The sequence below is a fragment of the Dermacentor albipictus genome, chromosome 10 (genome assembly GCF_038994185.2).
Source record: "Dermacentor albipictus isolate Rhodes 1998 colony chromosome 10, USDA_Dalb.pri_finalv2, whole genome shotgun sequence".
Taxonomy (NCBI): domain Eukaryota; kingdom Metazoa; phylum Arthropoda; class Arachnida; order Ixodida; family Ixodidae; genus Dermacentor; species Dermacentor albipictus.
Window position 1 is genome coordinate 11,663,528 of NC_091830.1, and position 21,136 is coordinate 11,684,663.

The 21,136-nt window shown below is 46.7% G+C and overlaps 2 protein-coding genes across 3 annotated transcripts; both read left to right on the forward strand.

Annotated features, from left to right (window-relative positions):
• Positions 1 to 4,416: 4,416 nt before the first annotated feature.
• On the forward strand, positions 4,417 to 7,281 carry LOC135917899 (NLR family CARD domain-containing protein 3-like). Its single transcript, XM_065451517.2, has one exon. It carries the CDS (start codon positions 4,913 to 4,915, stop codon positions 7,118 to 7,120), a length of 2,208 nt encoding a protein of 735 aa, XP_065307589.2. The 5' UTR covers positions 4,417 to 4,912; the 3' UTR covers positions 7,121 to 7,281.
• A 2,209-nt stretch (positions 7,282 to 9,490) lies between these two features.
• LOC135917901 (U11/U12 small nuclear ribonucleoprotein 25 kDa protein-like) lies at positions 9,491 to 21,132 on the forward strand. Of its 2 annotated transcripts, XR_010569451.2 has the most exons (6): positions 9,491 to 9,602; positions 10,962 to 11,177; positions 12,408 to 12,606; positions 16,469 to 16,667; positions 17,532 to 17,701; positions 18,738 to 21,132. XR_010569451.2 is itself a non-coding variant. In XM_065451519.2 (5 exons), exons 2-4 carry the CDS (start codon positions 11,035 to 11,037, stop codon positions 16,631 to 16,633), a joined length of 507 nt encoding a protein of 168 aa, XP_065307591.1. In that variant the 5' UTR covers positions 9,491 to 9,602; positions 10,962 to 11,034; the 3' UTR covers positions 16,634 to 16,667; positions 17,532 to 17,889. The 2 variants fall into 2 exon arrangements, 1 of the variants encoding a protein (XP_065307591.1); XM_065451519.2 differs by lacking the exon at positions 18,738 to 21,132 and having other exon boundaries at positions 17,532 to 17,889.
• Positions 21,133 to 21,136: the final 4 nt, after the last annotated feature.

Genomic DNA, 21,136 nt, shown 5'->3' on the forward strand with positions numbered 1-21,136 from the left:
GTCCTGAAAAAAATACAGATAAAGGCAGGTAGCCTAATATTTCATAAATTCGCAAAGCTGGACTCTCCCTCTGAAGTTATGTCAGGAAATTCTATACCTACTCTTGAATCACGCCGAAAGCAGCTGGGGCTTGGAATTCCTTTCCCTCCTTCTCAACCAGCTTGAAAGGAAACCATCGACTTACATAACGCCTACAATAACATGGCACACAAGGCAGTATCATCCTGGCTCAGTAACACGCTATTATGTTCGAACTGATACGTTAAAATTTTCCCCGAACTATATTAGACTGGAACGGCGCTTCACAGACACACTGTGACTAAAAATTATATAAATTTGGACTTGCTTGTTGCTGATTTGTTCACTTCTTGTTCGTCTATTCTATTGCCCCTCTGCTTCGACCGAAGGGTCTGCAGTATGTACTAAATAAATAAATAAATATAATTGCTATCGCAATAAGAAATATCGCTTAATCGCTGCTAGACTTATGTCGGCATCCGCTATGCAGTAAGCAGCAAGCAAAACGAAAGAGTATCGCGTCGCTGACGGTACTTTATTCGCGGCTTGTCACGGAATACAAGCTACCGGCGTTGCATATGGTATCTTAATTCTAGTAAAATGTACACGTCGCAAGGTGTTGGTTTATTGTGAAGCGACGTAAGCGAAGTTCAGGCGCGTGCATTGTGTACACGACTAGTGGTATAATTCAGTGCTACGTGAATATTGAGGCAGAACAAGCGGATCGCAGAGCGTGATCACGCGCTGGAACATTGTAGAAAATGGCATAGTTTCGGTACCTGCGCACGTGACCGCACGACCGTGGGAACAAGCAGACGAAGCGGAAGTACATCTCTCTTGCTTCGGTGTGAAGTAAAACAAAATATACGCAGACATTCCGTTTGTGTGTTTTATTATTTCTCTAAACTTCAATTCATCAAAAGCAACAGATCGCACAGATAACAGATGTTGTCTTGAATAATTTTCGAAGTCACGTGTCACCACGACCGACGTCACACTGCGGACACGGTTACATAGGCGCAGGAGCCCGACTACGTCACCGTCCCTCTCCGGACGGATTCGCCGCGAGTGAAGAGGGAAACGGCGTTCGGATTGAAATATCAGGCCTTTTTGGCAGCGCATAGTGATGTAATTCTTTGCGAACAAGATCGTTGGCTCGCATTGTATGCTCTGTGCTTGTCAGCTAAATATGGCCAGAACTGATGAGGAGCCCTTTAATGGCGAAACGCGCCTATGCCGCGGGTCGGCCCGGTATTGCGCTATATTCTGGATCGGCCCACGCATGGGGAGTTTTGTGTCTACACACGGACACGATCCTGGGAGAACCAGCCCTTAACTTCACTGTAAAATTGGTTACGTCTTTGTGTTTGTTAAATAATTCATTAATGACGACCACGAACGCCGGAGCAGTGGCGCGAGCTTGTGGTAGCGCCAACGAGCCAGGTGCGGAAGAAGATGACGACGCTGGAGTCATTCCTGATGATGATGATAGTTTTGTGTCTACAAAGGCACCACCACCACAAGCGACGTACGTCACGGACGCACTAATTAATTAATTAATTAATGACGACTACGAACGCGGGAGCAATGGCGCGAGCGTGACGACACCGATGATGATAGTGCCGTTGTCAGATGGGAAGAGAACTTGGCACCCGGAGGTGCCACGTTCCAGAGCTTACGTGTACTCATCAACCCAACATCATCCGATACGTTGACCCCGGTACTCCCCCTCTAACCGGGCTTACTGGGCGGGAGGCTTTGGTTCGGGCCAATGGTCCTTGGATAAGGGGGGTGCTGGCTGCAGCACAACTGAGTTACTGCACTCAAGATACAAACAGTCATGTCGGTCTTACAGGACACACACTGACCCTCGGACTGCCTTGACGCAAAAAAGGTCAAGGAATACAACCGTGGAGACCACCAAAGCCATCCGCGGAGCAGCGCGACTACACTAGGTTGCGCCACGACCAGTTCCGGCTCTGGGTTCCACTGAGCCAAACAAAACCCCGTAGATCGACTGGCACACACGGCTGAGTCGAGCGACCTCAGGAGCATGCACCATAACTTAATGGAGAACTTTCCACTTGACTCGTCAAAAATAGCGGCAGGACGAGCTCACACTTCGAGAAACTTTTTGTCGCCCAAGCGATACCGCTCCCGGTTGAGATGGAACCAGACCTCCTTCCGTGCTTTCACAAGCACTTGGTGAATGCCCGGCGCCCGCGCCCCGAAAATTGCACCACAGCGTGCCAACCAAGCTTGGTATGAGCACTCGGAGAGAAGCACGAACTAGTTGATGGCCTGATTAGGCAAAGGGTGCAAAAATCGAACCGTCTGATATGGAACACCTGGCAGCTTAAAGAGACATGCAGTCCTTTGGAGAAGAGCTGCAGGGAGCAAACACTGCGTAAAGATACGAACCGAGTCCTCACGATCGCCACAATCGGGGTAGACTCCACGAGCCGGGAGGGCTGTGAAGGGCCTGTAGCTCGACGGCAGGCACCCTCACGGCAGGCACCCTCGCGCCAGGTGGTACATGAACGTAGCTCGCCTAGCTACCAGTTTGGCCTGTGGAAGAACAGGTGGTGCCTTTGGCAATACAGGGGGGGGGGGGGGGGGGGGAGAGACCTAAGGTGAAGATATTGTTTTGAGTTTATACAAGCGCCACCACCAAAAGCCGCGACTTGATGCAGTATATATGTCCTCATCCTTCTAGGCCGTCCGCCAAGCGCAAGTGACTTACTAAACTAAATTAATGTTTCGGTGTAAATTGCGCTATAAAATGCGTAAGTTACGACTTACACACAGACTGCAGACATGAAAGCTTCGAATTGTTATTGGAATATACGAGAAAACATAATTCTGTTACGCGGAAACTAAAACACAAACCCCTCTTCCAGCTGCCGTTTTTTGGGTGAGCATGCCACGAAACATCCCGACCAACTAGAGTCTACCATCTTCGCCGCAAAACTACAGATGTGTACGCGTTTTGAGCTATTTTTTGGCTGTATCGGTTTTCAATGGACGAAGAGCGGCAGAAGCCTCTGTGGCTCGGCGCGGTCCAAACAGCAGCCGCTGTCGGGTGCGCGCACCAGTGACACACACGCGGTCCACCGCTGAAGGGGGCACGTGAGCGTAAGCGATGTCTGGCAAGTGTACGTGTAAAACCGGGCGGCCTTGCAGCAAATGTCTTAAATTCTGGTGTGTTAGGATGCCGAAACCACAATCTGATAACGAGACACGCCGTAGCGGGTGGACTTCGGACCAATTGGCTGGTGCTTTTTTTTTTCTTTTTTTTTTAGGGCGCGGCTAAGGCGTGGTACGCGAGTGCTTTTGCATTTCGCCCTCATCGAAATGCGGCCGCTCCGTGACCGAAGATCGTGCTTGTATACAGGGTGTCCCACCTAACTTTTTAGCCAGAGTTCGAAAATATGCAAATGGGAATCGTGCTTATATACAGGGTGTCCCAGCTAACTTTGTAACCAGCGTTCAAAAACGCTCTACAATTTTCTCATTCACACTTTTCATCTAATCATAATACTTGAGAAGTTGAATGCTTCATCATCATCAGCAGCAGCAGCAGCCTGGTTAAGCCCACTGCAGGGCAAAGGCCTCTCCCAATACTTCTCCGACTACCCCGGTCATGTACTAATTGTGGCCATGTTGTCCCTGCAAACTTCTTAATCACATCCGCCCACCTAACTTTCTGCCGCCCTCTGCTACGCTTCCCTTCCCTTGGAATCCATTCCGTAACTCTCAATGACCATCGGTTATCTTCCCTCCTCATTACGTGTCCTACCCATGCCCAGTTCTTTTTCTTGATTTCAACTAAGATATCATTAACTCGCGTTTGCTCCCTTACCCAATCTGCTCTTTTCTTATCCCTTAACGTTACACCTATCATTCTTCTTTCCATAAGCTGAATACTTAATTAAGACTAATTATCTAATTAGGTGGAATGAAAAAGCAATGTGTCTCCAAGCGACGGCAAACATAACCTTTGTTCTGTCCAGCTATACGTGGCATTCGCATATTTTTGAACTACGGCTAAAAGTTAGCGTTGGCACCCTGTGCATGGTTGTGCGTGTTGCTTGTGGCGCTGCCACCTATGTGCACGCATGCGCAGAGCATCGACGTATGGCTTCGGCCAGCCCTTGCAGCTACAGCGCGAGCCAAGGGACCTCGCTGTACAGATTCCGCCGGGCTACACAGTTCGCGCAAACAAGTGCGCGGTTGTCCTCGCGCCGCCGTGTCTACGGTCAGGATTTGAGACGAGCACGGCCTTATCGCACTGCAAAGCAGCTCGATCGCAGCACAATCAGATAGCGGCGGTTCATGCGCAGTGAAACACTTCGATTAAAATACAGGAAAAAGAAAGAAAGAAACGAAAGGAGTGGCGCTACCGTTCTAGCTACAGTCTTGCCGTTTCACACTCGTTTCGAGAGTGCAGCCGGTGCTGCGGCGACTGCACGACTCGAGCCCGATTTGGAAGCGTGCGATCGCCGCTGTATCGCCACATACTGCGAGTCGGTCAGCTAGTTCGAAGACGACGACAAGAACGAAGATTGGCGCGTCAAGACGCGCTTCACGCGCGCTGCTGGCAGCGTTTCAGCGGCTGTAGAAGTTTGCTCTTTCTTTGTTTCGCCGGCGTCGGTGAAAAGAGGAGGCATGTGATGCCCCTTCGAGGCGGTGCCCGTCGAATCGAGCTCTGAAAGAAGACAACGTTGGCCTAGTCGACTGGGGTCGCGCCGATCCAGTGGCTCGCACGGGCCCGCGTTCCTTCTGGCGTCCCTCTTCTTTGCGGACGCAGTGGCCAGTAAACAGGACGCCCATCTTCGTCGAACTCGCAGCGGTGCTCGACAAATCTGATGACTGCGTCGCCCAGCGGCGCCTGATGAGGACGGCTCGCGACGGAGTTGCCATGTCAGCAACCATGAAACGGAAAAGGCCCCAGAAGCAGCCGCAAGACATGAAGAAACCCACCTACACCCGCGGCCTGAAGGCCTACTTCAGACGATACTCCCTGGACATGCGAGCACCCTGCACCGACGCCGCTCCCGACGCGTGCTCGCCGATTGCCATGCGCGAGCTGTGCTGGCTGGTCAGGAATATCGGCGTCTGGAACAGCTTCCTCGAGAACGTTGGCATGGAGCTGCGCGAGAACCGCCCGGGACGCCTCTCCCTCTACACCTTCGCTCGCTGCGACCCGAGCCTAAACGACTACGGTTCCGTGTGCGTGACGCTGCTCGCCGAGCTGCTGGCCACGCACCGGTGCATCTACTTCGTGCACTTCGGCTACTCCGGCAGGCTGTTCGGGATGAAAGCGAGCGTGATCCAGCGCCTGTTGCCGAACTCGTCGATCGCGCAGTTCCACGTCGACGGCCAGACGATGGACCGCGACGAGGCGTTCACGTTCCTCAGGGCCGTGTGGCGCGCGAAGCCGCTCAGCGTGCAAGTGTGCAACATACCGCTCCGCAGGTCGGACGTGCTCTCCATGTCCATCTACGTGGAGGCGACCACCGCGCTCAAGGAGCTGGCGCTGGTCGAGACCGGCTTGAAGGTGGCCGATGCCATCGCGCTCTTCAAGGCGCTCGAGGTGAGCAAGACGGTCGAGTACGTCCGGCTCGAGATGAACACCGTCGGCATCCGGGGCGCCAAGCAGTTCGCCACGCTGCTGCGGCGAAACACGACGCTGCGGTCGGTCACGCTGCAGCGGGTCAAGTTGCAGGCCAAAGGCGCCGTTGCCATAGCGGCCGCGCTGGCCGACAACAACACGCTGAGCTGCCTGCGAATCGCGAGCAACTCCATCGGTCCCACCGGCGCGCGAGCGCTCGCGGAAACTCTCAGGGCGAACACGACGCTCACGGTGCTCGACCTGCGGGACAACGCCATCGGCACCAGCGGCGCGATGGCCTTCGCGGCTACGCTGAAGGTGAACGCGAAGCTCGAAGAACTTCACGTGTGCGGGAACGTGATATCCGAGGACGGCATCGTGGCGATCGCCGAGGCCGTGGCGCACAACACGTCGCTCAAGGTGCTCTCGCTCTTCGCCAATGGCTTCGGCGAGGAAGGCGTGGCCGCGCTGGGCAAGCTCGTGGCCAGCAACAGAACGCTTGTGCGGTTGAACGCCACCCTAGAGTCCAGCTACGGCGCTCCGCGGAGACACCTGGACGCGTTCGCCGAAGCGCTCGCCGCCAACACTGCCATGCGAGGCGTCCAGCTGTTCGTGTGGGGCACGCCCGCCATGAAGCAGCTGTCGCACATGCTGCCGCTCACGCAGACGCTCCAGTACCTCTGCGTTTGCACGTGCGGGCCCGAAATTGAGCAGCTGTGCGCTGCCTTGGCGCACAACCGGTCCATCCAGGAGGTCGAGATCAACTGCTTTCTGAACCTCGAGGACGGCTCGGCGCTGGGACGCCTGTTCGAGACGACCACTACCATCCAGGCGGTGACTATCACCAAGAGGGTGAAGAACACCTGTCTCATCCGGCTCTTTCACGGTCTGGCCAAGAACAACAGCATCTGGTGGTTCAGTGTCCAGGGCGGCAGCCTGACGTCGACCGCGTGCTCGGCCATTGCGACCGCTTTGGAGAGTAACAGGACGCTCGCCTGCATGACACTGGGCCGGGCTACGGCGGAAGACTCCAACTTGAGGATAGTGAGTTCGGCACTGGAACGCAACTGCACGCTCCAGATGATGTGCATGAGCTACACGACGAGCAGCGCACCCGCGTTGAAGATCAGGGAGCGACTCCGGCGCAACATGGGCATGATGATGCAGGCCATTGAATTCGCGCTCACCAAGAATGCCAGCAAGGCGCTGGCGGAGGCCTTCGAGCTGTACAAGGACAGCACGTTCTTCAACCAGGAGCTCGCCAAGGCCAACAGGAACCAGGGCCGACAAGCGGCGACGTTGCTCATAAAGGAAGCGGAGCGCTTCATAGAGGACAACTACTTCCAAATCACGGGAGTCGTCAAGGAATCACTCGTCTGCGTCAGAAGGACGAGGAACAAAAAACGGATGACGATGTTCGACTGCCTGAACGACTACTGCTTACGGGAATTGTTGTCCTACCTTCGTGTCTCCGATGTGCAGCATTGATCTGATGGCACGCGCACCTGGTGTCCTTTTTTTTTTTTGCAAGTGTGTGTTTCTGTTAAATTAAACCTTTCTTGTTCTTTGTTTTTACAAATGGACAACTGTTTCATTCGCTTAGGTGCACAAGTGGCTGTCAAAGAACAATAAAAGCATTGACAAGCGTTCTTATCATCCAGTTTTGGGAAACACAGCTATGCAGGGTTGATGCAGATAAAATCTTGTGTTATTATAATTGAACTTTGCAGCAGTACAAAGCTTAGAATGTATTGTGCTGTATGTATGAAATTTAACACGAGGAACTTTCTGTGACAGTCAAAGCTCACAGGGCAGGATGACAATGAGCCCTTTGCAGAAATATACTGCGCATGAGGAAGACAGCCAACCAGAGTTCCTTAAGATGGTTGATTTAGCCTCACAGATACATGGTCGACGTGTGCCTTCGTGTTACTGGTTTTAGGTTGAAATCATAACGTTTTAGCGAAATTTATTGTAGATCACGTCATCAATACTCATCAACAGGCAACACTTTCGTCGAGAACATGCAGCTTTTATTTTCTTAGAAGTCTAGTGTTTACATAAACAAAGAAAAAGCACCGAATTTGTGCAAGTACCCGAACTTAAATCGAACTTCGAGCCTCGTTTTCTAACCAAATTTTGTAGTACTGGCGCTGCACGGAAGAGGACGCGCACCATTTTGCAAGCCGGAATCGATTGTAGCAGGTGACCAACACGATCTCGGCACACAATTTGATCAAGCACACGGGGGCGCACGATATTTCAGTTCTCACGGGAAGCATTTTCTGTTGGCTTCATGAGGGTGTGACACAACGGATATTAATGCGCAATAATCGAGTTGATATTTAGTACTTTTGAAAAGATAAAGGTGGTTTCTCATTACCTCCTCATTAAGTTAGAGTGCAGCATAACTCCTACAGGCGGATTACGGTCTTTTACTCACGCGCACTTTTGCAATAGGGAGTGTCTTTTCGCTCCTCTACGAAAATAAACACAAAAGTGAGACCTTAAAATAAATGTAATCAATCGTAATTGCTCTGTGTTGGCCCAGCGGGCATTCAAAATCCTCACAAACGAGAACCGAAACCGAAAGCGCAGAACAGTCACTAGAAGGGCATGAGTATCATCAACATGACTTGTTGGTGGTTGCATGTTGTTGTGGCGGTGGTGCGGTGCTCGACAAGGATTGATTGCATTGCTGGCGTTTTAGCTCTTAGCGCATCGTAACAACACCTCGTAATGATTGCGAAATGTCATCGCTAACATTTGGCCAGAAAGTATTCACCCCAAAGCCTCCAGACAAGGGCAGCTTCCCACTCGACCACGAAGGTAAGACTTTCACGACTTCATCTGTGCGCAGCATGCTTTCTGAACAACACATGCATCGCGTCTTAAAGTGACAAGTTCGGATTATCGTTCAGTTAACGAGATGCTTTTTACAGCGAATAAGGAGAGTTCCGCAATGTTTTTCATTTGTTGGCGTGGTCAGGGTCGAATGTCGGTCAGGGAAAGCCAGCAGCGGAGCTTGCGTCGGAGCCTCGAAGCGGCTGTACTAGGGATGTCGGTGAGAGCGCGTAGGCAGACGCCGGCGTCTGTGACAAACGCCCAACGCAGTTCTACCAGGCCACTGTGCGTTAATATGCCAGCCCAGTGACAGCCTAAACCGGGAGTCAGTGAAAGGGCGCCAGTTTCCCAGTAGTTGGTCGCTGTTTATGGGGACTTGGTTAGAGCCACGTCAACTATCTTAACTGGCGCATGATATGACGTCATACAGACGCAAGGGATCGGACCACGGTGGAAGAATGCACCGTGATCGGGTACAGAGCGGCAGCAACGCCCAGCTAAGGTTGTCCGTGCTCTAGCAACAACAGGGATTTAATGACTGAATATGTGGTATCACCGCAGTGTACCAGTGGCTCCCATGTATTGCGGAGCGTCTGGGCAGGCATTGAAAAATATAGAAGGCTATGACCAGGCCATACTAGGCTCAAAAGCGCAGACTAGACATGCAAGGTTGTCCAAAGTTGGGATGTCAAACGCTGGCTCTACCGGCGTCGGTAACGCCAGAGTAACATACAGGAAAAGTTGTCGAATGTACTGGATAGTGTACAGTGTAATCTCGAACACTGATGTAACGAAATATCGGCTATATTGAAGTTAATCTAATAACTACTCGGCTCTGACGATGGGAAAAGTTTGGAAAGGCTCTCGCCAGGTAATAATGAAGCATTTCCGACGGGTGCAAGTACTCACCTTATGCAGTTTCAACATCTTTGATGGACGAGTACGTTGATCAAATCTGTATGCATATGCAAATACTATTTTTGATTGTGTTTTACTTGTGCATTTACATTCAAGGTGAATGCAAGCAAGGAGTCTTGAAGTACCTGCTGTGCCTTAAAGACAACAACGGCAGTGCGGAGCCCTGCAGACACCTTGCCAAGGATTACCTGGAGTGTCGAATGGACAGGTGCGAGTCAGCAGAGTTGGTTAACAAAATAAAAATGTTGCTTTCATGGCAGCTGTGTATAGTAGCAATATTCATGCCGATCTTTTGGCCTGAGGCCTATAATCATGAATTGGGTTTACTTGTACAACTATATTGTGATTTGCTTAATGTTGGGTTGGCTCATATTTGATAACCCTGTCACAAGAGCAGTGTGGGTCCAAATTGAACTCGATCTGCATTGAACTTCGTAGGCTTTGATGCGAGTGAGGCAAAGCGTGCTCGAAATGCAGCAAAAAATGATCTCGAATGCTCAAAAGTGACCATATGAGGCGAGTATGAGACCAAATTAGCATTCACCACACCCTTTGCTGTTTTTTGGGCTCTTAGGCACGCATCAAAATCCTCTTTGGCAATAATTTTCATAGATAAGTGCTTTAATTGCGCACGTAGTTCACAGCAGTTGGGCCCAGTTGTTTTCCAAAATGCTTTCCTGTGGTGGTCTCATACATGAAATGTCAGCTAAGAAATTTTGCTCCTACTTCTCTGAGTCGCAGAATACAGAAAGATGGCATAACGAGGACATCAGCATTGATGGAAGCTGGCACGTTGCCATGTAAATGACAGTTATAGGAAGAGGCAGGTGGTGTTCAGAAACAAATGTAAGAATTAAACCAATGTGCAGAAACTAAAAAAAAAAAACAAGCTTCTAAGAAAAGGTATGTTGTGTTACACATTTAAAGGTCCTCTTTCTTTCTTTTCAACTGCTTTTAGCTTTCTGCAGCACGTCTTGAAGTGGCCATAGCTTGTGCCAAGGTACATCTATTAAAGCATCTATTCCACTGAGAGAGGCATTTGCAGAATCCAGTAATTTATTTGAGCAAAGAATTTGCATATCTAAGTAAGTTGTATAACAGTGAAGTAGAGCATCAGAATTCAGAAAGAATGCAAAATCAAAGCTGGCCAACATAAAGCAGTGCATTGTTTGTTATAAAAAAAATATCACTGTTTTATTTGCACTTACCGGTTCCTCAGAAAGCAGTGCATTATTTGTTGCAAAAAAATATCACAGTTGTAATTAAATTTACCAGTTCCTCTGGAAGCTTATTCCAGTCATTAATTGCCATTATAAGGAATCAATTTGCAAAGCGCAGTGATCTGACATTATGTTGACAGATTGGCTCAAGACACAGTGTCATTAATGCTGGTCTCATTATCATGTATGTGATGAAATAATTTTAATCTTCTGCAAAAGAATAATATCAAAGATTATTTGGAGGTATCCGTCACAAACCAGAACTATTGCATACCACTGATAGCTTCCTGCATGCATTTTACAAGCCTGCTTTTGTCTAAGAAATTTCCATTGTCTCTTCTCAACAGAAACTTGATGGCCAAAGAGGAATGGTCAAAGCTGGGCTTCAAAGAGACGCCAAAAGCTACGTCAAACTAAACCATGGGTGATGCAGAGGCAGCAGCGGCAGCTATCAAGACTGAGGACAGCAGCATCCCGCTTCCCAGCGATGAAGAAGCCGAGAAAGTCCTGTCATTTCAGGAAGCAATGGCCATTGCTGACAAAAAGATCCATGACCTGATTAGGTAAGCACTGTAGTTTTCATTACTGTGTAGTACTGTGTAGTTTTTGGCACTGAATTCTGTGAGTGGAGAGTTGGGCCTTATACCAATAGTGTTTGTAAATCTCTATTCTTTGAGCAATGGTGTTTATTTGAATATAAGCTACATTTTTCTCCCTCATTTGGTTCTAATTTTAAACAAGTTCCCTTTCATTAGTTTCATGCTAAGATTGGCAAAATATGAGTTCCTCAGATTTCACTAAACAGGGTATCAATAACTCTTGCATAACTAAAGGAACACATTTTCGAATGCAGAACAATTACTGAAAATTAGTAAGTTGAAAGAAATAGAAGCACAAAGTTAAGAAATTGTAACTCTGCACCAAAAGCAGATGTAGCAGTTCTGTAAACTGCATCACATCTGAAGTGGACAAATCTGTTACTTATGAATTTACAATTTATATGGAATTGTCACAATGCTTACAGTACTTTGCAAAATTCCTACACACAAATTAGTGGTATTTTCGGAGTTTCACGTAATACAGCAATTCTGTCCGCCTTAGATTTATTAGATGCAGTTTATAAAATAGTGGTACAGCTTTTTTTATTGCTGGGTTACAGAGTTGTACAGCTTTTTTTATTGCTGGGTTACAGAGTTGTAAAGTTGGTACTTGAGCTTTTATGAAATTTTGCTATGCTTAAAAAAAAAAATTCGAGAAAGCTCATGGCTTATATAAAGAAATCTGCTTTCTACAACTACTAGATTCTACACTCTTAAACAAAATTGCACCCTTTGGGTTTTATCTTGCCTCACAACAATAAACGCCATCTATCTTGTCCGCATTTCCTTTCTTTAATGCTGCGAGCCTGGTACTTCCAAGTCACGAATGGCATGCACATTATCAGCATGAAAGAGCATTCTCGACAGAAAAGTAGCGAGCGCTGCGTTTTCAGGAAAGGAAATGCAAGCAAGGCAGGTGATGATTATTGTTGTGTGGCAAGATACGACCCAAAGGGTGCAATTTTGTTTAAGAGTGTAGCTCCTCCTAAATGCAATAAATCTCACCAATGTCAGTGCAGGGGTTGCTGAGAGAAATTCTCTCTCCTTTCCTGTGTACTTAGAATGGTGCTCTCGAGCTAAAGCTTCCTCCTAATTACAGCAATAATTTCGCGAAAACAAATGCCAGCAAAAAATGAAATGGCACGCAGCACTGTGCTGACTCTATCTGCCGCTGCGACTCTGCGTTGCTCGTAGCAATGACCCGCTGCTCAACAACCTGCACCCCGAAGTGACCACCGATGAGCTCAAGTCGTACCTGGCGCTGGAGCACGGCCAGGCCATGTCCTTGGTGGTGCACAAAGCCGACGGCGACTACTACACTGTCGTTGTTGAGCAAAAGGCCACGGTGCTGGACCTGAAGAATGCCATACGGCGACATGTCACCCTGCGCATGGTAATGTCTCAAGACCAGGCGTAATGGCGGTCATGTGACGCGACGTATTTTGGACAGGGAGATTTAAAATAGCATTTCGTGGAGTACATGCTCCCACAGCTTCTTAACCAACAAAGGTGAAACCAGCATTTGCCTCTAATTCACCTCTGAAAAAGAGCCTTTTCAACTGGAGTCTTCTCGCAGCACAAGTGCTTTTTCTATGGTAAAGCTATTGCAGCAAATTTCACGTTGGCTAAATTGGTTGGAAATAATGAGTAATAAGTAGTAAATGAATAAGTAGTAATAAGTAAATGCACTATTAAAACAATCTTTTGACAAAGCTGCAGGGCTGGTAATTGTCTGGTTTTCTTAATGGCGGCCTCCAAATCACTGCTAATCAGACGACGCACGCACCTGGTGGTTAGGTTAGCAGATATGACGCAAGTCCCAGCATTTTGCCTCCAAGTTTTCGCTATGCCACGGGCAACCATGGGCACCACCTAATTTTGGAGGAAATGCCGAGGGGCCGCATTGATGTTTGTTGTTCTGAGTCATACTTGATACTTCCTGCTAGCAGTAATGGCAGCATTTTGTATTCAGTTTCAGTATCAAAAGGACATTCTTTATAGCATTTTTTTTTATGCATCCACACATATTTCAAGTGTAAAACTTTCACAAAGAATACTCTATATCTACACTATCTGAAGCGAGGCTTTCTGCTCGGTCTAAAATTTCATTGCACTTGGTCTTGAATTCAAGTAAGTATTAGGCTAATTAGAAAATTTAAGCTACTTGTTCCCTGTGAAAATACGTATTGCCATTGGCTGAGTACATCATGATGCAGCAAAATTTGTCAAAATGTTCAGGCTTCATCCTAAAACCAGTGACACTAAGATTCATGTAGAGCAGGCTCTATGAGGCGAAATTGGCTATCTTAATTAAACTTGTACGGAGTGTGACAAAAGCACTTCCTTTTCGTCATTAGAAACTAATGCTTTAACGTATCCCTCCTAAGATGGCGGCAGTCTGGCTTCACATTCGGAACATAATTCCAACTCTAGAAGTTTATCTATAACCTCCTCGCTTTTAGATAAACGCTCTGTTTTGCACGAAACAATGTACGTGTAGCCGTCTGGCCCCATTTGCAACTTCCCTAGTAACGAACACAGAGTGAGCATAGGGGAAATTAATTGTTATGTTAATTGTAATATAGCAATAATCATTGAAATCCAGAAATTCTTTCATTTCAATTAAATGTGACAACTTCCTTCTCCAGCTTCTTGACCCATTTCTTTGTATGATTGGGACCAACAAAAAAATGTTCCACGCCTTGAATCAATTTATTCTTCTAGCTTTACTAGCAGTGACACATGTTGCATCGTGTGCACAACAGAGTTTCTTACAATACAGTTCAGCATTTCTATAATGATCTGACATGAAAATACCATCGTTATAACTGATGTTCATCATAAGCACATATTTTGTACATTCTAATATTGCAAAATTTGAGATTTACTTTCTTATATCTGATGATTCATTATATCTATCCTTGTTATACCGAACTTTGACTTATCACCTATTAGACTGTTACCTTGAGGGAAATCAGGCACCACCGCCTATGTGAGTTTTCTAACAGCCGCTGTGTCACAATTAGAATGCCAGAAGGTGTGTGATTCGGGTTGTTTTGAGTGTGGCTTGGCCTAAAACATGGTCATGATGGCACAAATAAAGCTTTTTTAAATGTTCGCAACAGTTTTAGTTTACCCGTGTTTCATATTTTAATAGAGTTCACTCGCATGTACTACAAACAAGCGAAATAAACAAGAACTTATGATTACAGCTGACACACAACAAACACAGACCCTGTCATCTTTCCCCCGAACGTTAGCGCCCATATGGTGGGCAAAGTGGTCAGTCGACAAGACGGTGCTCTGCCTGTGTTATCACCAGGGTTGGCTGGTCATGAGGGGTGTACGATATAGAATAGAATCAAGTGAAAGGTGCCATTACGTTATACAGGCCTAGCACATACCAGCTTCTGCTCCCTTTGCTTGGCTCTTCCATGACGAATGGGGGGGTGTAGAGCAGTTACATCACAAGTTATGCAAATTCATTTGCACCTTGCTGTTGATATGAGAGCAGTGGAAGCTACTTTTGAGTGCTTGTGGTGCTGCAAGTGTGCCTGTTAAGCCACCGGATCATGGTGTTCCTGCTTCTGTTCAACCATTGAAAAGAATGTATAAGTGCTTGTAAGAGCACTTTTGCATCAGCGAGAAGTGCTCCCGATTGGACCAATAGAAATTGGGATGACATCACTGTATCATACCCATAGCCACGAGTAACCTGCTTTATTGTCATAGAGACGCAGTCGGAACGCTGCTGCCATCTGTGCCGGAACCGCTGCGCGAAGTGCCAGTAGATGCAGCTTTTCACTGTGTAGGGTTGCTGTGTTGTAGCAATTATTACCAGTCTTATCATAACACAGGGGGATCACCGCTTTAAACACTGAAGACGCTCAAAAAGAAAAGGGGGGGATTGGCATAGAGTTGGTACTTACCTCAACCTAGGATGACGTCAGTGCAAGCCATCATTAGATTGACCTGTGGAGGAACGAATTGCTGGCACCATGACGACACTAGTCTTAGGTGCTTCCACACTGTACTTAAGTTCAAGGCAAAATCCTATGTGCCAACTCTCCCGAATTTTTCGTAAATTTTACGAGGTTGGGCTTGTTTTATGATTTCACCATTGTTATGTCAAGCCTTATAAAAAATAAAGTTCATTATTTTTTCAAGGCGCTGCGCATGATCTCAGAATTCACTTATTGAGAAAAATAAATAATATGCTTTCATTGTTACTTTGCTTCTAAAATTTTTGCATGCAGACCGAAACTGCTATGAACTGTAACAGATAATGTTTTCTTTTTTTACTTCTGGAGCAGAAACGGAACAGAACATTTTTCAGTAGAATGAAGCTAAAACTAGAACGAGAAACATCTCATTCCTACACCGTGGTTGTAGGAACATGTTCTCCAAGAAACGTGAAAATGTCTTGTTTTTCAGCCTGGAATGGACGTTAGGTCCTTTTAGGTTAGCGAGGGGCTTCACGCACACCTTCTGTCAGAGGACACAAGCCGTGACAGCTGTCATAAGACAAAGAGATGTGTGAAGTCGATCCCTGTAGCGAGGAATTTCTTCTTGGGGTATGCACTTCACCGGGGCAGGGTAGCGGGGCAGGCAGGTGTTGTCACACTTCATTTTGTGCCAGACATCCCTAGTACGAATAAATTCCAGGGGTAGGGAGGGATGGAGGGAGGGGGAGGGCATGTGCCTGATGTGACTCTTCCCTCCCAGCCACACCAGCTTCCTGTAGCATGCACTAGCGCTGACGCCACTGAACACTGGCCAGCCATCAACAGCACATGCCAATGATGTAAGCGACCAGGGTGCAAGAGACACAGCATCTTATATGCACGAAGTGCAATGTGCACCTATGTCTGAACAAAAGTGTCAACTGTTTTCAGTATTTTCAACCATCATATATTACCAGAAAAAGTTTTGTCACCCATACATTAAATATGTGGTCATCTTAAGTGCAGTATAAACAGTTTTCCCCAGGGTAAGCCAGGGACTGCCTCAGACAAATTGTTTTTTTTTTTCTTGTGATGTGTGTGCAACATTTATTGGCCCAAGAGTCGGATGTCGCTAATTTAAGACATACCTGAAAGTTAATAAAAAAATTCAGTCATCACACAAAATATTGGTGGCATTCAATTAGGCTAAATGAAGTTAAAATCCCCTGCAACAATTTTTCCTGCTGTGCCTCCTATAATTTCGGCGTAAAGGGTTAAAAGGCTACTTCACATTTGCATTCTTTTCTGCAGGCACGTAAGGGAGTGAAGCGCATCCTAAGCTGGAGGTACGTTTGGAAGACTTACTGGCTGTCCTTCGATGGCGAGCTCCTAAAGGAGGACAAGGCGCTCCTGCGAGACTTCGGAATTCGCAACAACTCCCAGCTCTCATTTGTCAAGAGACTGCGGGAGAAATAGGCACCGAACGAACTGTAGTCACTTGAAGAAGCGTGTATGTGTGCACAACCATAAACATTTATTGTTTCTCATTTTGACGTTGGCATGTTTAATCTCCGAGATAATAGTGAATGAGCCTTGTTGAACAATGGGTACTGTTGATGTTGCCATGACCACGGGTGCTATACTCGCGGACAACTTTCTGTGACTATGAAGGCAAAGCTACTAAGGCAAAGCGCGCACAAGTGAGAGCACTTCTGAAAAGAGTCCCGCGTTTTACTCCACGTTAGTTTAGGCTGGGGAAGAGAAAACATAAACACCTTCTTAGCAACAGTTAAGTAAGACAGAACACGCCACTGAGTGTAAAGGTTTACTCATTTTACGGCTTTTCCCGAAATTGCCGCACATGGAAGCTGCGTCGATTCAGCGTCTGTTCCGAGCAACCAAAAGCACGGTCAAACACTGCTGGACTACTTGGCGTGGTAAGGCGTGCGCAGCAGCCACACGCTGGTAGCTTTCCCTTCGTAGCCACAGAAAGTTGTCTGAAAGTATAGATCTTATGGCTCCTTGGAAAGATCTGAGTGCAGGGCATGGCATCGCCACATTTATTTACACAGCATACAGGATTTGTCCATAAAGTAATGAGACTGCCTGCAGCCGCCACTAGCATGCTCCTTGGAGGTGGGATTTGTGGTGGGGGTTCCAAGTAATGCACCGGGTGGCAGTCACGTCCAAACTCTGACGTATTCAGGATGTGAAGTGGTGCAAAAGATCAGATCTCAACTAACTCACCCAGCAACAAGTTCTACTTGGGTGCAAAAGCTGTTTTCAAGTTGTTGTCATGGCAGAATCAAAATGTCAAAATGGAGCGTTCGCCGGAGCAGCGGCACATGATTAAATTTTGCTTTCTCCTGGACAGAACCGCACCCGAGATGCTTGCCGTGGTTAAGGCGACTTACAAAGACGACGCCCTGTCAAGTGCCCAGGTTTTCCGGTGGTTCAGCAAGTTAAAGAAGGGATGGGAGACCGTTGAAGGCATGGAGCGATCTGGACACCCTAATGAATGGTTTAGACGAAAATGTGGCCAAAGTAAGAAATCTCCTGGACTCCAACCATCATTTGAGTGTCAGATTAATTGCTGAAGACCTCAACGTGTGCAAAACGATAGTTCACAAAATTATTTCTGAAAATCTGAACGTGCGGAAGGTTTGTTTGAAATTTGTGCCAAAAGTGTTGAGTGATGAACAAAAACAATGACGAGTTGACATTTCCTGTGAGATGTTGGTGCATTGTAATGTGAATGGGACTTTTCAAACGGCATAATAACATAATAACAGGAAATGAATCATGGGTGTTCCAGTGCAACACCAAAAACAAACCACTCCAAAGTTCGGAGTGGCACACCGCAAGCTCCCTGCACCCCATGTGCACTGTGGCACTTGGGGTGCACTTGGGGATAATAGTGCACTATTATCCTATTATAGTGATAATAGTGCACCGTGGCGATGTAGCCACGGTGCACTATTAGCTATGCAGAAATAAGAGCAATCGAAACTAACAAAAAGTAAATGAAAAACTTGCGTCACGATTTACTACTGCCATGCAAAGTGAAGCACTCCTGTTGGCTGACACAAGTTTCTATCGACGGCGCGTATTGCACGCACATTTCGACCACAGCAAGCATTGCATTTCTTTGTCATGTCAAAGTTTGGTGACCATGGTAGCATGCATCACTGGCTTGCATTAGTATTGTTAAGGCATGCAAAATGCAAATTTGGTAAATTCACAATTCAAAATGGTGAAATAGCTGTATCAGAAATAAAATGTCTTAGATGCATGTGTAACCTCCCCCCAGTCGGCCGATCACTAGATGTCCAACCCTCAAAAATTTCTGAGAGAACCCTGCCCTAAAAGTCACAGTAATCTAAGCGCACATGCGCATCTACATATACACATTCAATGACTGCAGCAATTTGCTTATTGCAGAAACATTACACTGCATCTGTCATAACGCCAAAAAGTAGCTGTATCTATTACAGCTCTTGGAAGGGTGCGCACTGGAAATAAGCTGCCAACAGAATCCCATTAATGTGAAAGCTTCAGCGAATTGCTTATTCATTTCTAGGTGGGAATATCGCTGAGGACAAAGAAGAGTCACCTAAAAATATGACAGAGAATTCGTGGAAACTTGGTCTCAAACATTCACCTGCTTGTTCACAAGTATGTACTCGTATTTTTGAGCTTGCAGACCACACACATCTCGCACATGAAAGGATGACACTCGGCAAGTACAAAAGTTGGGAAACTAGATATTTTAAGTTGATATTGTAGTTGGGCTTGAAATCGTCGTACCAGGCGTCCACATTATCGTAATGTCATGACACTGAACTATACAGAAAAACCTTAATATGTACCTGCTCAATAAGTAATTCCAGTTTAAATGTAGTAGTCACGACAAATTGCCTGCCCTGTCTACATTGAACCTAATGTATTGGTTGACCGCTTAAACCGTAGGTGTATGTCAAATGGTTAGTGCATAGTCTTACTTTATTTTTTGGCACGCATACAACAAGTGCAGAATCGGCGAAATGTCATGCGCAGAGACCATATATAGTGAATTGCACGGACCTTTCCCGAACTTCAGTTGCCACAGCTAGTACTGTCAAAACATGGTAGCCATGACATGTTCCCTGCTGCCATAGCTTCCAGCGCTTCCACATTGTCGTCACTGATGACAACATGGACAATGACCCTTCCGTATCCGACACGGCGTGTGTGCATTGACTGTCGTAAGCAACGTTACTACATCCAACTGAGTTTCACAGCTCTGCATATTGGCCAGCGCAAGCATCTAGCCCGCATGGTGGTTGCAAGAACTGCTGCAGTCAAGTCCGGCTACTGGTTGGTCGGATTGGCTGCTACTGCAACGGTGCGACTGCTTGTTATTGCACACTTGTTCACTCGTCCGCATCAATTAATTATTCCACTGAAAAGCTGTACTGCCTTAATAACTGTAGTCCACGGTTTTCACTATGCGTGACAGCTTTGGAAGCCCAGTACGAATCCTAATGGTGATGTGTACGCTTCGATTTCAGTGGCTATGCTATACTGTGACGCTACTCCGACATCAATTCTGACTGGATGTGTCTGCCAGATAAGGCAGTTAAATAATCGTTTGTGTGGGAGGGGGGTAAAATCAGGATAGGTAATGAGGGAAGAAGCAAGAAAAAAATGCCGGACGGCGTGAAAAAGATTAAAATTTATTGTTTATCGGGCCATCTGCAAATGGAGAGCTCCCTTAATCTTATATAAGCTATGCATTTTTTTTTAGAAAGTTAGTCATATTGCGTGCTAGCCCACCCCCAAACTTCACCCCCACCTCCAAATTTCAAGTGGGCTCACCGCCAAATTTACGTTGCCTCATGGTCCACCCCCGAATTTCAAGTTAGCCCACCCCTAAACTTCAAGTTGACCCATATCCCAATTTCAAGTTAGCCCACCTATAAGTTCTCCCATGCATTTTCTACGGAGCCCTATGTATCCCTATGGGTATTCTCTCTGATAAATTTTATTTTAAATTGTTCCTTATTGCATATAAAGCTACCAATTATCTATCTACATTAATAGTATAATGACTAAACGTCTTAAATTTGCAAATTCTGCATTTTTCTGCAGATACAAGACATTTCACTTTTAGCATAATGGACCTGTGGTACTCGCCAAAAAATGCTTACACATTAAAAATGACACTTAGCTGATGACTTGTAGCAGCTTTTACAAGCCGCAGCAAAACACGTTGGCATGTTGCACGCTCGACACAAGCCAGGCTTCACACTTCACAGACCAGCTCGAACTTCAAACGAACGTCTGCACGATGCAACAAAACAACCATACGGGATGTAGCCGCAGCGAAAAAGGCGTGTAACCCGAAGCACCGCCAGTAGTGTGACTCGATCGCAGCGCCGTTAGTTCTCATGACCACCACGGGGCTAGTGTTTTCAGTGGAGCTGTGAAACTAAGTCAATTCTAGTAATGCTGGTCACGAAGGTGTTTGCAGAGAAGTGGGGCCTGATGGAGGAACTGGCTCGTGGCCTTGCTGAATATGAGGATGCCATCGTCACTGGAAGGCCGTCACGGTGGCAGGTGATAATCGGAGGTTTCTTTGCTGCCTACTTGCAAAGAATTGTCTGCTTGTGTGTTTGACTGAGAATTAGGACATGTTTTTGGTCGGTTAGTCTATAGCTGCTCATCTGACATTGTCCATTAATTAGTACATCGCTTAGTGCGTACCTGATCCACGGTCCGCGCCAACTGCTTGCTTGTATTAACAAGATTTTACTGTATTTTGTGATGTTGTGTAGCAATAAGGCTATGTATGGCGACATTGCTCACAAAAAAAAAAAAAGAGTGCTGTGCTTATTCCTCCTGACTGTGCTCGCATGTGGCAGCCGCAGCAGTATGTCATGACGTCATGATTATTCCATTTCTTGGGCACCAAATTAGAAACTGGTTCATTAGCACGCT